Here is a 15,979-nt window from a genome sequence, read left to right as displayed (position 1 = left end):
ATTGGCTCTGCCTGTGGGGGAGGAGCGCCGCCTCCTCAGCCGCTGCCGCCGCTGCCGCGGGCTCCGTGAGTGAGGAAGCGCCTCGGTCAGGCCTGCTGAGGGCCCTCGCCGACGCCTGGGCTCGCCTGCCGCCCCGCCAGCTCCGCTCGCTTCCCGTCCCCCGCGGCCCGGCGCGGGGCAGGGCTGCCGGAGCCATGGAGGACGAGGTGGTCCGCATTGCCAAGAAGATGGACAAGATGGTGCAGAAGAAGAACGCGGTGAGCGCGGCGGGCGGCGCGGGCCGGAGGGAGGCCGGGCGGCGGGCGGGGGCCAGTCGGCCTGAGGGGGCTCCCGGCCCGCGGTGAGCGCGGCGGGTGCCGCGTGACGGCGGCGAGGCCCGCGCTCTGGGGAGAGGGTCCTGGGCGGGGGGCTTCGTGTCCCGCGGCCGCGTCCCGGGTAGGGGTTCTTGGGTGGCGTCTTGTCCCACTGCTGCGTCCCGGGCAGGGGTTCTGTGGGGGGGGCGTCCTGTCCCGCGGCCGCGTCCCGGGCAGGGGTCCTGGGGGGCCCCCAGGGAGGGCGTCCGGTCCCGCGGCCACCGGCGTTGGGACCCGCCCTGGGCGCCCGAGGCCCCTCGTGATTAGCGCAGCCTGGTCAACTCCATCGAGGCAATAATGCTGCTCATTATTTTAAACGTCACGGTGGTAAAGCCTCGTTGGTTTAGCTGAAGAGTGCAGAGAGCCCTCCCTGTTTGAAAGCATTCGTTCTCTTTCCTGGGCTCGTTGGCCAGCATCGAGAAAACAACATCAAACAGAGGTTTGTGATCAGTTTTAGACGTGAAACTGTTAAAGCAGAATGTGAATTTCCTGGAACTTATTTCTGAAGAAGGCTGAACATTCCCTCGATTGTCCCAACCACCCTGCATGTTTGCTTAGCAATTTAAAAAAGGTAAACTATGCCAGTGTACTTGGCAAGTGGCTAAACTTTTTTGACCAAGTGCATCTCGTTAGGCCGCGGCGTGCGAGGAGCTGTGTTGAAGGCACTCGCACTGACGAGGCTGTGCTGCCGGCTGGATTCGGACACATGTCGTTGTTGGTCCTCTCGAAGTGGCTTATGGTTGATACCAGCGGCGTTTTCTGTTACTGATAATGTGTTCATGTGAACGTGTTCTCTTGTGGTTTGTAGGAGGTGCTCCAGTTTCTGCATTTCTGTCCACCTGTGTGGGCCACTTGCAGTCCCTTGCTTCCGAGTCGTCTATTTTCAGCTAAACTTCTGAAATTCTAAGTCAAACTAATGTGAAGGAGAAAAGGGCCGCTCTGATTTGCACAGCACTTTGGAGTTACAAAGCATCTGTGCAGAAATCTTTGGGGACTCACGACAGCTGTGTTGCGTTCATTCTGCAGAATAAGAAACTGAATCAGACCAAGCAGTTCACCTCCTTAAATGAAGTGTGGCTTAAGCCAGGACCCGAGTTTTCTGCTGGGCAGCAGGCAGAAGTAGTGTTAAACACTGAATTCTTAAGACTTCAGACGTAGTCGGCTCCTCTTTTCCTTTAGCAGGTGCATTGCCCAGCATGTAATTTCATACCCTGTTAATCAGTATTTGCAATTTTGGCTTTTTTAAGTATTTCCTGTTTGTTTTCTGTTCCAGACGTTGCCTGTGCCATTTATTTTTTCTGTTGATACAGGCCTTTCATTCCTCACTGCAAGTGATGAGTTCTGTATATTTGATTGGCTGAACGTTTCTGTTATTCCGGTTAAACTGGCAAGTTTCTTTTCTTTGCCTAGAGAACCCTGGACTCCCCTAGTAGAAGCTGGCTCCTAGGGAAAAAGGCTGTTACTTGGGTAATTTTTTTCTCGAACTCAGGCTATAAAATGTGTACCTTTTAATCATATAGTGCACTAGGTGTTTTTGCTTGTTTCCTTTCCTTGAAATAGATGTTTCCTAGAAATGAGGAATTCCTTAGTGAGCAAGTATGGAGAAGACCACTTTGTATTTGTGTGCAGTTCTCAAATTATAAACACATAATGCGCCCGCAGGAGAATGAGGATAAGCTCCTACATAGTCCTCAAGGCTCATTGTTCTTCTCAAATCTTACATTTCTAGTAGTGCAAAACTTCACCAATGTAAAAACTTACCCCCCCAAGAGAAAGGGAAAATTGACTGGCTCTTTTTTTATTCCTCCTCTATTTTCCTGTCTGTCTTACAGAAATTCAAATAGGCAAATGAGATAGAGAAAGGGAAATGGTCTGAATGACTCTCCCTCCCTGCCCTCCAGAGCACATCAGCAGCCCATAAATAGCTTTTTAAGTGTTCAGTAATTTAACAGAAGTCATTCTGGGCATTTTAGGATTATGGTAGATTTGTTTCTCTTTTTTGTGTGTGTGGTTTCCAGATTTTCTCTGAGTTAATTTTTATATTATTTTGATACTGTGAAAAAGTAAACTTTGCTTGAAAAGTAATAGTTGTCCTATGAATTGAAGTTTAAGTGCTGTTATTAGATATTGTTTTAATAAAACCGTAGGTGTCACTTTTAAGTAATAATAAAACAGCTATCATTTATTGAGCTATTACTCTGAGCTAGGCATTCTACTAAGTTACCTACCTTATCTCATTTATTCCTGACAGTTTATTGAGATAAGCATTATCTCTATTCTAAAAATGAGAAAATGAAGTATTTAGAAAGTTAATTGTCTTAAGCCTAATAGCTACAAAGAGGCCAAATGAAGATGTGAATCTAAATCTATTTTGCTTCAAAGCCAGTACTACTCTGTTCAACTACAGCATCTCTAGAAGACCCTTGCATCTGTATCTGAACCTTGCCTGGGTACAATTGTACGACCAGGGCACTTGCTGTCGTGGGGCTGACGGGTTTCCCTAAATACCCCAACAATATCTTGACCGGGTACTACCCAGGGTGTTGCCCCACGTGTGTACTTGATCTTAAACAGTACACGCTTTGAGGCCATGATGAACCATGTGAATTAGTGCCAAATTTTCAGATATTAGCTTTTTTTTTTAAATAATGTATTTTTAAAAAAATTTATTTATTCATTTTTGGCCGCGTTGGGTCTTTGTTGCTGCACGCGGGCTTTCTCAAGTTGCGGCGAGCGTGGGCCGCTCTTTGTTGCGGTGTGTGGGCTTCTCACTACAGTGGCTTCTTTTGTTGCGGAGCACAGGCTCCAGGCATGTGGGCTTCAGTACTTGTGGCTCGCGGGCTCTAGAGCGCAGGCTCAGTAGTTGCGGTTCGCGGGCTCAGTAGTTGTGGCTTGCGGGCTCTAGAGCACAGGCTCAGTAGTTGTGGCTCGCGGGCTCCAGAGCGCAGGCTCAGTAGTTGTGGCGCATGGGCTTAGTTGCTCCATGGCATGTGAGATCCTCCCGGACCAGGATCGAACCCGTGTCCCCTGCATCGGCAGGTGGATTCTTAACCACTGCGCCACCAGGGAAGCCCCAGGGTGTTAGCTGTTTTTTACATAGCTTTTTTCTTGTCATTTTGACTTTATCAATAAGCAAGTCTTTGACTCCTAATCTTGGTTCAAATCCTGGCTCTTCTGAACTTTAGCTGAGTGGTCTTAGGCAAGTTTCTTAACATCTCTAAAATGTTTTTCTTGGTAGTGAATTGGAGATAGTTTAGTAAAGATTAGATGAATATGAAATTCTTGGCAGTGCCTAGGATATGGTAAAGGCTAAAAAACCTTCTGGGTTATCTTTGTAAAGGATTTATAGCACTAGACTGTAGAAAGAGGAGTGAGGTGAGAGCGTAGAATTTTCAAGCTCACAGACACATTTTGTGGGGTGTTGAGGTTTGTGTATTTTTTCTGCACTGAAGGCTTAGGGCTGAGTAGAATTAAATTGCAGAGAAAGAAACTGAAACTAGGTGTTAGAATTTCCTAGGAGCAGGGATACCTGAAATATGTACATTTCTAAGTCTTTATTGTACCTGGGTTAGAAAGAAAACTTTGGTTTCCATATTAGGGTTAGATTAATTAGCATAAATCGAAATTTAGAATGACTGCACAATCTTTTATAACAGCTTTATTTAGCTGTACAATACAGTTCACCCTTTTAAAGTACACAATTCAGTGGTTCTTAATATATTTGCAGATTTGTGCAGCTATTGCCACTATCTAATTTTAGAACATTTTCATCACTCCAGATAGAAACTGTCCATTAAGTAACCCATTACATCGTCACCATATCTACCCCAACCACTAATATACTTTAATAAAATAAAAATAAAAGCTTTTATTTTAAAATTTTTATTTATTCATTTTTTGGCCACGCTGCGTGGCTTGCAGGATCTTCATTCCCTCACCAGGGATTGAACCCAGGCCACTGCAGTGAAAGCACTGAGTCTTAACCACTGGACTGCCAGGGAATTCCCACAAGCTTTTAATTTTTATGAAGTTGATTTTATATATTTTTTTGTTGCTTGTGCTTTTGGTGTAGAATAACTACAAATTTGAGGCGACATAGTAAATTTATATTTCCTAGTTTATAGTGATATTGCTGACTCAAACATTTATAATTTGTTTCCTTTTTAAAAAAATAAGTAGCATCTTAATTTTTTAGACCTTAAAATCTCATCATAATTCTTAGTAAGAATTGTTTTTGAGTTGATTGAGCTTAAATAATGCTCTCTTAAAATGCTGGCTTTATGGCTTTTTGAGAATATTGTTATGGTAGAAACAGACAATTTTTTGTATCTTTTATACCTCTTATCAACCATCTCCTTTGTGTTAGGCACTCTAATTTGATACTTCATATGTGTTACATTACCTCATTTGACCATTTTAACTACTCAGGGTTGGCGTATTATGCTCATGTACATATAAAGAAGCTGAAGCTTGAGAAGGCCAAGTAACATTTCCAATATCTTATAATTTGGAAATGACAGAACATGGATTTGAATCTAGATCAACCATATATGTATAGCCCGTGTTCTTAACTGTATATTCCATGTTGCTCCTTCTCTCTTACATCTCTTTGAAGAGAAGTTTTGTATCCTGTACAGTCTTGTATATGCTGGGTTTCCAGTATACCATATTTTATAAAAGTACTTCTTTCTGATAACAAGTAGAAGTACCACCTATGTAACATGGTAGTGTGGTGGCTATTTATTTTTTAGCCAGTACTATGAACTAAATTTGACTCTGGAAGTTAAGGTAGGATCTTTCTTTCTCTTGCATCATTGTCTATAGGAGATGCTGCAATCTAGTAGACTTGACCTTTAGAGGCAGGTGATGATTGGGGACTGTTTGATAATGCTGTTCATCGGAGTTCACAGAGCGGAACTGCCGCGGGGGTTGGGGGAGGGGTTATGGAATGGAAAGAGCAGTGGTATAAGGGTCAGGAAACTGAATTCTTGTCCCTTTACATTACCCATCAGTGTGGCCTTGGGCAAGTCACTTACCTTCTCTGAGTTTAAGGTTTTTTTCTTGTGTAATTGAGGGTTTGAAGTAGATGCTCAAAGGTTTCTGCCTATTTTTGAATTCGCTGAGGTCAGAAAGGGTTTCTGTTGTGCTCATTGCTGTGTCCTCAACACAGAGCAGAGCTTGGCATATGGTGCTAGTTGGGTGTTTGTTGAGAGGCAATAAGTGTCCTTTGACAGAATGGGGTAAATCTCACCTTTTCTAGTTAGTAATCATGTGACCTTGTGCAAGTTTCTTAACTTACCTGGGCTTTAATTTCCTCCTCTAAAACGGGGACGATAAGATTCCCTTCTTCCGTAGGGCTTACTCTAAAGATGAAATGAGATACTGCATGTAAAGTGTTTACCACAGCGCTTGGCACACAGTGACACTCAAAAGCTTTTGTCACTGAATTAATATATGATCATCTCTTTTTTGCGCTTTTCACTCACACAGATCATCATAGTTGTTTGTTTCTTTTTTTATAAATTTATTTATTTGTTTATTTTTGGCTGCGTTGGGTCTTCGTTGCTGCGCGTGGGCTTTCTCTAGTTACGGCGAGCGGGGGCTACTCTTCGTTGCTGTGCACGGGCTTCCCATTGCGGTGGCTTCTCTTGCTGCGGAGCACAGGCTCTAGGCACGTGGGCTTCAGTAGTTGTGGCTTGTGGGCTCTAGAGCGCAGGCTCAGTAGTTGTGGTGCACGAGCTTAGTTGCTCCACGGCATGTGGGATCTTCCCGGACCAGGGCTTGAACCTGTGTCCCCTGTGTTGGCAGGCAGATTCTTAACCACAGCGCCACCAGGGAAGTCCTGTCTTCCTTTTTAATTGATCCTAGGTCAGAAATTGTTCAGAAAGACCATGGAGACATGGGTAGAAGAAAAACATCTATGGTAGATAAGGATACAGGCCCACAATCTCGCAATCAAAACCTTTAGAGTCTGATATATTTGAGAATTCCAAATTTTTCAGGTTTATAAAGATGATATAGTACAAACATCATATATTTCATAATATCCTCAGTGAGATCTGGGAAGTTCCCAGTAATCAGATATTAGCATTTCTGTAGTGAAATGCAGCATTTTCGCATTAAGTGGGATAAGTAGAACATAAATAGCTTTATGCAACTGTTGAGATGAGATGTTGCTGCCAAGTGAGTTTACTGAAAATCTGTAAGAAATGAGAAGTCTTTGGTTTTCAAAGGATTTTGGTTTGGAGATTTGCAGATACGGGATTGAAGATACTCGCTCACAAAAATGTCATGCCTATAGAAATTTGTAATTAATAGTAAATTTAAAGTCAGTGTTTTATTTTTTAACAACTCTAATGTTTTACTATTTTTAGTTGCCTGTAAAGAAAAATTATAGAATTTTATGATCAGAAGGAATCTGTAAGCAGTGGATCATTAACATCCTTCATAATAGTCTGTTTCGTAATTTCTTTTGAACTTAAGTTTTTATTTATGAGGTACTGGGTTAAATTAAAATGATGTCTCTGTTTGTGGCCAGAAGAGTCAATACTGTTTTATTCTCTACAGCCAAGTCTGTCTGTCAACTTTAAATGGAAAAATTATCTGACTGGAAACCTCTGCTTGATTTTAAATTTAAGAAATATACTGATACCATGAGGTTCCATGCTTGTTTCTTCCTTTAGGGTGCATATGAGGGATATGTTGCAGGGCTTTCTGTTTTCCCTGGGTGTGCTGTGTTTCACTGGTTCGTAGGGTGCTAGTTTTCATATTTTAACATTTCAGAAAGCAGAATGAGTTACACATGTTGCTGGCCAGATGGCCGTTGGGATGTACTTTCACAGGCAGAGCATCAAACCCAGCATCGACATTTGCGGAACAGGTGTCAGTGGCTTGGAAGCAAATCTGAGAGAGTAGTGGAGTGCTCTTCGACCCTCGAGGGACCAAATGGTAGCAGAGAAGCGGGGGCGAAGGCAGTGAGCCCCGCGTGCACCTCAGTGCCCACAGAGAGCTAGTGGCTCTGAGCTCTTTTATGGATTCTTGTGTGAAGTGTTGCGTTACTAGTGTTTTGATAACAACTCTTTGTGGGCTAAAGACAGATATTATTGAATCTGAGTCAGTGAACAGTTTATAAGCATTAGACTCTGAGTGCGATATAGTTTTAGAACCGCCTTAGCCAGTTTTGATTATATTTTTCTTTTTCTGTATGTAAACGGTGATACATGATAAAAATTCCAAGTCTGAAGGAATTGCGAAAGTAAAAAGAGGTGATAAAAAAGTTTACCGTAGTTTAATAGTTTTTTTGTTAGTAGTATGTAGAATAATGATTTGTCCAAATATAGTACATTAAGTCACTATTAGACTAAACGAAATATGACTGATTAAGTGGATGTATTAGAGGAGCTGAAATATGGCCGATGGGAGTGAATATCAGATTGGAACGTTGGCCACAAGCTGCAGGTGGCGCTGTTGCTTCTCCCCTTTTAACCTTAGCGCTCTCCATAAGTTTCCAGGTTTGTTCCGTCTTCCTCAGCTAACGTGGGAGCCTTTGATTCTAGGTGGCACCTGGCAGTGGACAGGCCTGCGAGCTTAACGCAGATATTAACTGTGGATTTCCTTTTAGAATTTGCTTTTTACTGCTTTGCAAGAATCAGGTAGACAGCAGTGTTCTTGTGACTGAGCAGCGAGGTACAGGGGCCTCGTGAGAATTCCAGGGAAGTGATGCCCCTCGGGAATGCTGAAGGTGCTGCGGCATTTTGGGGACCCTCCCCACTGCTGCCATTCCCACGTCCCCAGGCAGCTGCCCTCCATGAATTTTGGGGTGTGTTGTACCACCACAGTAAGAAACATTTTATATTTGTAATTGGGGCACATATAGACAAATACTGGTGAAAGTAAACTTTCACAAAACAACACTTAGGTGTGGGTTATAACCCAGTAAATGCATTTTATGATCCTCTAGTGAGTTGCAACCCCTGTTTGGAAAACTCTTTCTCTCTCTCTCTCTCATCTATATATCTATATACCATTCTCCTCACATGAATAAGTGAGCCGTAGTGAATTGTGGATAGGAAAATATAAATTTAGATCTCTAGTTACTCCTTGCTTTACTATCTGGGAAATTCAGTTTGAAATTATTTTATTTTACAGGCTGGAGCATTGGATTTACTGAAGGAGCTTAAGAATATTCCCATGACCTTGGAATTATTACAGGTATGTGTTAATATGTATCATAATTTTTGAATAGGTATTTTTGTATTTTCCTGTTATGATGAAACATTATTAACTTGTTTTTTTGAGATGGTAACGTAAATCAGTAGTCTACTAAGTTACCATTATAGAAAAATGTTGCCTTTCTCAGGAAGAATAAAACATACCCTCAGAGGTTGACAGTGGGAGTGAAACTCACTATGAAAGGAAGTTGGACTCTTGGCCCTGACTTGATCTCCCAAATTTCCCTTTCTGGATCTGCGGTCGCCAGCTGTGCTGCGTGAAGCTGGCCTGAGGGTGAGGGTGCAAGGGTCACTCGCTCTTCTCCCTCTCTCAGCGCCGGCCTGCCCTGTGCACAGTCGGGTGTCTCGTCGTCATTGTGTAGAGTCATTACTCAAGTCTTAATGTTGCAGCTGGACTAAAACATAAAAATACAACTTTAACACAAGTCACAATGTTAAAAAGGAAGCTGAATTGTGAGATGAATCTGGCTATTTTCTACTACACATTTCTTATTATCCATGAGTGCCGCCTTTGATATTTCCATTCCATTAAGTCAGAATTTAGGGAAGGGTGACAGGGGTGTGTACGTGGTTGAGGAAAAAAAATCACATGTATTTTCACTAATATCTAACTGCAATCGAGCATTTCTTTCAATTATGAAGGCAGTAAACCACAGTTGAATTAGTATTTATGACTGACTGAAAGAAATCACAGATATTTTAACCTCAGATATACTGACGCGTGTTTTTGCCCATTATCATGGTAGCTCTTATATGTTACGCTAGATCTTATTTAAATGTTTCAATAAAGGAGCACATATATTACTGTATCACATTTAAGAAAACATTTTTAACTTTATATAACTGCTTTTCTTTGTAATCCTATGTATTTTATTTAATCCATTTAAAAAGCATTCTGAGGAGGAGTCCATAAGCTTCAGTTTACCAAAGGGATCCATGGTGGGAAAAAGGTTAAGAATGCCTCCTCTAAGAATAGAACCAAGAAGGAGAAGGGAAGCAAGTCATTAAGTCCTGTCTTCTCAGTTCAGATTGTCCAAGGATCAGCAGCTCTGGCAAATCAGCTCTGAGAATAACCTTGAGTTTGTGTCCGTACCTTACCACCTAGATGTGGCCTTATCCCAGCAGTTCTGTGTGGGGATAGCCACATGGAAAACAACAGTAACCTCACCGTTTGTTTAAGAGATGGGTAGTTTTATAGAGGCTGTGGAGTTTGGGTAGGATTATCATTTATAACACACTTCGGATTTTTTTTTTTTGCTTCGTTCCTTGGAAAGTTTATGTATATATATAACAAACATTTGAGTTTTTATTAGGATTAGAAATTGTGTTGGGGTTATAAAGATGAATAAAATATGGTCTTTCCCCCTCATAGAGCTTCAAGTCTAGTAGAGGAAAACTGCCATGTAAACAAACAGAAAGGTATAGTTGCCCAGATAGACGTCTGTATAGGATTTACAGTAAGTCCCCTACATACGAATGAGTTCTGTTCCAAGAGCTCATTCATAAGTCTAATTTGTTTGTAAGTCCCACAAAGTTAGCCTAGGTACCCAACCAATACAATCGGCTATATCGTACTGTACGGTAATAGGTTTATAATACTTTTCACACAAATAATACATAAAAAAACAAACAAAAAATAAAGAAAACATTTTTAATCTTAGAGTACAGTACCTTGGAAAGTACAATAGCACGGTATAACAGCTGGCATCCAGGGGCTGGCATCGAGTGAACAGGCAGGAAGAGTTACTGACTGGAGGAGGGAGAGGAGGTGGGCGATGGTAGAGCTGAAGTATCCTCAGCAATAGCAGACGGAGGGCGACCTGCCATTTCACTCATGCCTGACGCTGATGGCACAGGTTCTGGTTCCTTGCTGGATTCAAGTCTATCTACCCTCTTGAAAAAACGGTCCAGTGGTGTCTGGGTAGTAGCTCTTTTTTTCTCGTCATAGATGACATGGTAGCACTGGATTGCATTCTGAACGGCCTCTGCAACCTTCGTGTACCATTCTGCGTTTGGGTCCTGTGCCTCAAAAACTAACAGTGCCTCCTCAAATAGAACTAACTTATGTGATTGGACATGCGAACACCCGTTCGCATCTTTGCAAGTTCGCAACTTGAAGGTTTGTATATGGGGGATTTATTGTGTTTGTTATAGGTAGGGCAAGAAAGAAGCACAAAGAAGTTTACTTCTTAATCTGATTCCTTAACCTTAACCTGGGAGGCTTAGGAAAGCCTTCATATGGTGATAAAGTGTAAACTGAGTCTCAAAACATGAATAGGTTCTCCCTAGGCAGATAGGACCGGGAAGGGTATTCCAGCAGAGAAAGCAGGATGTGGAAGCAGTGCGACCTGTTCAGGTGGAGGAAGTCTGATGCAGGGTTGAAGACACAGGCTGGCTGGCATGCAGGCTGCAGCTGCGGTCCTGAGAGCATCCTGCCCGGTGGCAGGGGGCGGGGGAGTGCGTGCCCAGGTTTGCAGGGAGGAAGAATCGGGAAGCTTGTTGACAGACGCAGGTGCTCAGGGAGCAGTGATGAGGGCCTGAACTAAGGGCGTAGCAGTAGGAGCGGAGAGAAGGGGTACTTGTTATTGAGGGACAACCTACAAGAATTGGTAGCCAACCAGATGGGGGGGTGAAGGAGAAGGTGGAGTTTAGGATGACTGAGGTGTTTGCCGTGGTGACTGGGTAGATGGTGCCATTTTACAGTAAAGCAAAATTCAAGAAAACCTAATGTGGTGGGGTTGGGATGAGAAGGAAATAAAGGTGGAAGGGTAAAGAGATAAAGGATAATTTTGGATCCATTGGGTTTTGAGATGCCTGTGAAACAGATGTAGATTCTGCTGTGTAGCTGAGTTTATATCCTAGAGCAGTGCTGTCGGATAGCTTCATAGTCCTTTCCTCTTTCTACTTTCTTCTACTCTTCCCAAAATACCTCCTAAAAGGAAGAAACAAACTTATTCAAATAATCTTAGTGTTTCACTCTACCTCCACAGCCTCGTTTCTCATTATTCTTGACTGGACAATCTCTCCCTTAGGTGAGCATGTTTATTACAGATCCCTGTGTTCTTATGGGTTTTCTTAGGTTTTAAGCAGAGCTTAGGTTTGGTCTCTTTAGTGATCAGAACGTTCTGTGATAATTAAAAAGCAGTTACTCTACAGTACACGGTTTGTTCATAATCTTATACCTTTGCTCGCCTCTGACCACCTCCTAAAGTCCCATTTTCTTTGCCAATCCGTGTTGATCCCAAGCTCCAGAACTGTATTAGTGACTCAAGTTATTTCCTCCACTCATGCCAAAATTGGGTTTTCTTCTAGGCGGGGGTCGGGCGCTGGGGAAGGAGGGGCGCCACAGGCATCGGGGCGGTAGCAGTCAGCACGTTAGCAGCATCCTGTGGGGCAGCTCGGAGACGACGAGACTGAGCTGTGCCGCCTGCCCAGGCACCTGCCTCTGGAAGGTTTTCTACATTGAGTGCCTGCTACACCAGCTAACAAAGTAGTGCTTTAGAGAAGTTCTAAAGCATTCTAAAGTTCTAAAAGTCTTTTCTTCACTGAAAAGAGTTCTAAGAACATATTATTTTCTACAAGAAAGAAGCCACTTTCTGTGGGAAAAAAATCCCCAAAACACTAATCTCAAATCATCTTGGAGTTTTAGGGTCATAAGTCCCCTGTGTCTCTCTGCTGTGGCACCTTCATCCGCCTTGCTCAGCTCTCCAAGAGAGAACACAGGGCACTCCAGCCAGACACATATTCTAGACTCTTGAGCAACTGTCCCGATTCTCTTTGTTGAGTACTTTGAATAATTTAAAAGGAAATCTTAAGGACCCATTTATTTCTCGGCCTTAAAGTTTATAGCAGGGGTTCCCTTCTCTTTCTATTTTCTCACTAACAATTCCTTTTGTTATTTTGTTCTTCCATATCCATATTTTGAAAGATTGTCTACTGACAACCTGAACTTACTAAATTTACCATTTTTAATTTATCATCCATAATTGGCCTGTCATTGCCTTTGTGTTCTTTAAGCACAATTTGAAAACCGTTGATGTGTTGGAAAGAGCATGGACTTTGGAGGTAACAGACCTGGATTAAAATCCAGTTTTGCCAGTTAGTAGTGGTGTGATGCTGGGCAGTTATTTATTGATACTTCTAGTCTGTTCATCTTTAAAAATAGGGATAATGATCTCGACTTTAAAGGGCTGTTAGGAAGGGTAATGAATATGGACGCTCCCAGCATAACCCTGGGCATGTAGTGTCGCCACAGTCAAATTATCTGTGTTCTGTGACATCCATTCTTAATATCTGTGATTATGTGCTGGTGTTTAAACCTCTGTGGGTGGTGGTATTTGTTTGGGTGTCCTTACAAGTTGCAACAGGCGGTGTACAGAGTAATCTGTAGGAGAATGTAGAGAAGCAAAGTGCGTGTGTTAGCCGTGGTTGCATCAGCCTGCCTTGTGTACAAACACAGACACTTTATCTTCTGTTCTTCTCTTGTGGGAAAGACTGATTTCATTGTGCTAGTTAACCAGCCTTACTTTAGTAGCAGGTTACATGCTTGCAGGTCTCAGTGATGAGAACCTTGATGCATCTAATGTTTGATTTGAAGACGTCTGTGTCTTAAGTCTACAGTCTACCACTAAAAGAATTCAGATAATTGATTTTTTTTCTGTTCTAAAATGGAAACAGGCATCTGGGAAAGAAGAAAAGGAAACAATGAATTGCCTGAAATAAAATCGCTTATACGTATTTTTTTGTCATTGCCTTGCAGTCCACAAGAATCGGAATGTCAGTGAATGCTATTCGCAAGCAGAGCACAGATGAAGAAGTTACATCTTTAGCAAAGTCCCTCATCAAATCCTGGAAAAAGTTATTAGGTATAATCAATCTTCCATTACATATATTTATGATGTTCTGGTTTCTTCAGACATTGGGTTGTTATATTTTTTTTCTCTTAATGAATATAGATGTTTTGAAATCAGTGCCTTATAATACGGGAGGCGGCTTTAGTCTGACTTCCTTGAGCGTTCTACTTCTTAAACTAGTCAGATTTAGCTTTCTTGTTTTTCAACATTTACAACTGAATTGCCTCTTTAAGAAGAAAATTTTCCTCCGGGGGGAAGGTGTGACACTTATGGAAAAGGTTTTTGAAATAGTTTTCTAACTTACAGAAAATTTGCAAGAATAATAAAAATAACTCAACGTGTCCTTTTTCTAGATCATTAATTTTTAACATTTGCCATATTTGTTCTGTCATATTCTCTCTCCTCTGTATGTATATACTCTCACACACACATATTTTTTCTGAACCATTTGTGAATAGGTTGCCTCTGTCATGCTTTATTTACTCTTTAATACTTAAGTGTGTGTGTTCTTGGAACAAGTTTATTTTCTTATGTAATCATAATACAGGAAATTCAGGAAATTTAACATTGGTGCAGTACGTTACTCTGCAGTGCATGTTGCAGTTTTGTCAGTTGTCCCAGTAATGATCCTTCCAGCTTTTCTCTCCTCCAGAACAGGACCCAGTCCAGGACCATGTAATCTAGTCTGCCAATGTGGAATAGTTCTTTTAGTACATTGACTTTTGAAGAACGCATGCCCCTCCCCCCTCCCCCCTTTGTTGTTGTGTGTGGGTTTTTGTTTCTTTGTTTTGTTTTTTGGGGCTGCACAGCGCAGCTTGTGGGATCTTAGTTCCCTGACCAGGGATTGAACCCGAGCCCATGGCAGGGAAATTGCGGAGTCCTAACCACTGGACCGCCAGCGAATTCCCTGCTTTGTTTTTAATAGCATGTCCTTATTTGGGGTTTATCTGGCATTTTCTCATGACTAGATCTGGTTGCACATCCACAGTTGAGGTACTGCATACGTGTGTTGTGTCTTTCCCAGGTATCACGTGCAGAGGCAGGGTGGTGTTAAGGTTGAGACCCAGCCGAGGTGTGCACTGCATCGTTTATGATTTTTCCTCTTGTATCTAGTAGGAGTTCTGTGGTGGTCACTTTAAGACCCTGAAACCATCTTGTTCCCCATCGGGCCCCCCCCCTCCCCGCCCCAGCCCCAGTTAGTACCCACCGATTGTTGCCGAAACCACCCTTTACAGTGACAGTTGCAAAGTTATGATTTTCTAGCTTTTTTACTTCTTCAGTATTTATACGTTATCATTCTATAAGAAAGAACCCTCCTTTTACCTCCCAGTTCTTTTTCTATTATTAGTGTGGGCACGTGGATTCTTATTCTATATAATGGATTATAATCCATTACTGTTCATATTTATTTTGGTATTTATATTGTCCCAGCTTTGACCAGTGGGCACCCCTTCAAACTGGTTCCTGTGTCCCTTTGACAAGCTCCCTTCAGTTGTGTGTGTTTTTTTTTTTTTTTTTAATCTCTCTGACATTCTGGCATCACAAAATATGTTGGGCTTATCTAACCCAGCCCTGGAATGAGCCATTTCCCTAGCAGTTATCAGCCTTATATGGAAGAGAAAATAGAAAAAGCGAAGCTTTTAAAATTTCATAGACAGCAATAGTAATAATAAAAGACTTGTTACTTACAAGAACTTGGAAACTAGGAACCAAAAATTGTAAAGCCTATAAAATTTAGAAAGTCTTATCTTAAGAAAACTAATGTAATATATGATCCTGTATTGGATTCCTAACCAGAAGGAAACATTGCTATAAAGATCATTATTGGGATAATTGGCGGAATTTTATAAGGTCAGTGGGTAGGTAAACAATCTTGTACCATTGCTGGATCTACTTACTGTGGTTATATACATGAATTTCTTTATTCTTAGGGAATTCATAGTGAAGTATTCAGGGATAAGGGAGCATAGTATCTGCTACTCATTTTCCAGTGGTTCAAAAGAGATGTGTCTTTGTGCACACAGTGGTGCGTGAGTGTGTATGTGTCTGCACATGCGTGTGTATGTGCGTGCCGGGGGCTGGGGGATGAATGAGTGAGGAAGGAAGTGTACCAAAATGTTAAACAGTTGGGGGGGGGTCTGAGTAAAGCTGTTTGTAATACTTTCTTATAACATCTGTGCAATTGTTGAGTTCTTTCCGAATAAAAAGCTTTTTTAAAAAGGCTGATCTTTAAAGACACACTGAAACTCTATATTTCATTTAAATTTTAAATTAATTCCACATTCTAAAGTAATTAAAATTAGCAACAGAAAGTTGATTAAGGACCATATATGTACATTTTTATTTCTGGAAAGAATGGTTTACGTTTTGTGGGAGAAAAGAGTGGACATTGCAGTTATGTTCATTTAATCTTAAAGAAGTTTTACTCTTGTATACTTATTGGAGGTATCTAATATCAGTACAAGTTCTTCTATAAAAATGTTTTTATTTATCCTAAAAGATTTACATGTTCATTAAATAAAATTTGGAGAGTTGGAGGAGG

The 15,979-nt window shown here is 41.7% G+C and overlaps 1 protein-coding gene across 1 annotated transcript in view; it reads left to right on the top strand.

Annotated features, from left to right (window-relative positions):
* The window catches only part of TCEA1 (transcription elongation factor A1), a 33,099-nt gene continuing 17,120 nt past the window's right edge, over window positions 1-15,979 (top strand). The window contains exons 1-3 of the mRNA XM_060127992.1: window positions 1-257; window positions 8,502-8,564; window positions 13,344-13,449. Of these exons, the coding sequence (XP_059983975.1) occupies window positions 195-257; window positions 8,502-8,564; window positions 13,344-13,449 (232 nt within the window). The 5' untranslated portion in view covers window positions 1-194. The remainder of the gene's footprint in view (window positions 258-8,501; window positions 8,565-13,343; window positions 13,450-15,979) is intronic.

The sequence above is a fragment of the Lagenorhynchus albirostris genome, chromosome 17 (assembly GCF_949774975.1).
Source record: "Lagenorhynchus albirostris chromosome 17, mLagAlb1.1, whole genome shotgun sequence".
NCBI lineage: Eukaryota > Metazoa > Chordata > Mammalia > Artiodactyla > Delphinidae > Lagenorhynchus > Lagenorhynchus albirostris.
The sequence above is the reverse complement of the archived record's forward strand: the minus strand, read 5'-3'. Positions and strand labels throughout refer to the sequence as shown.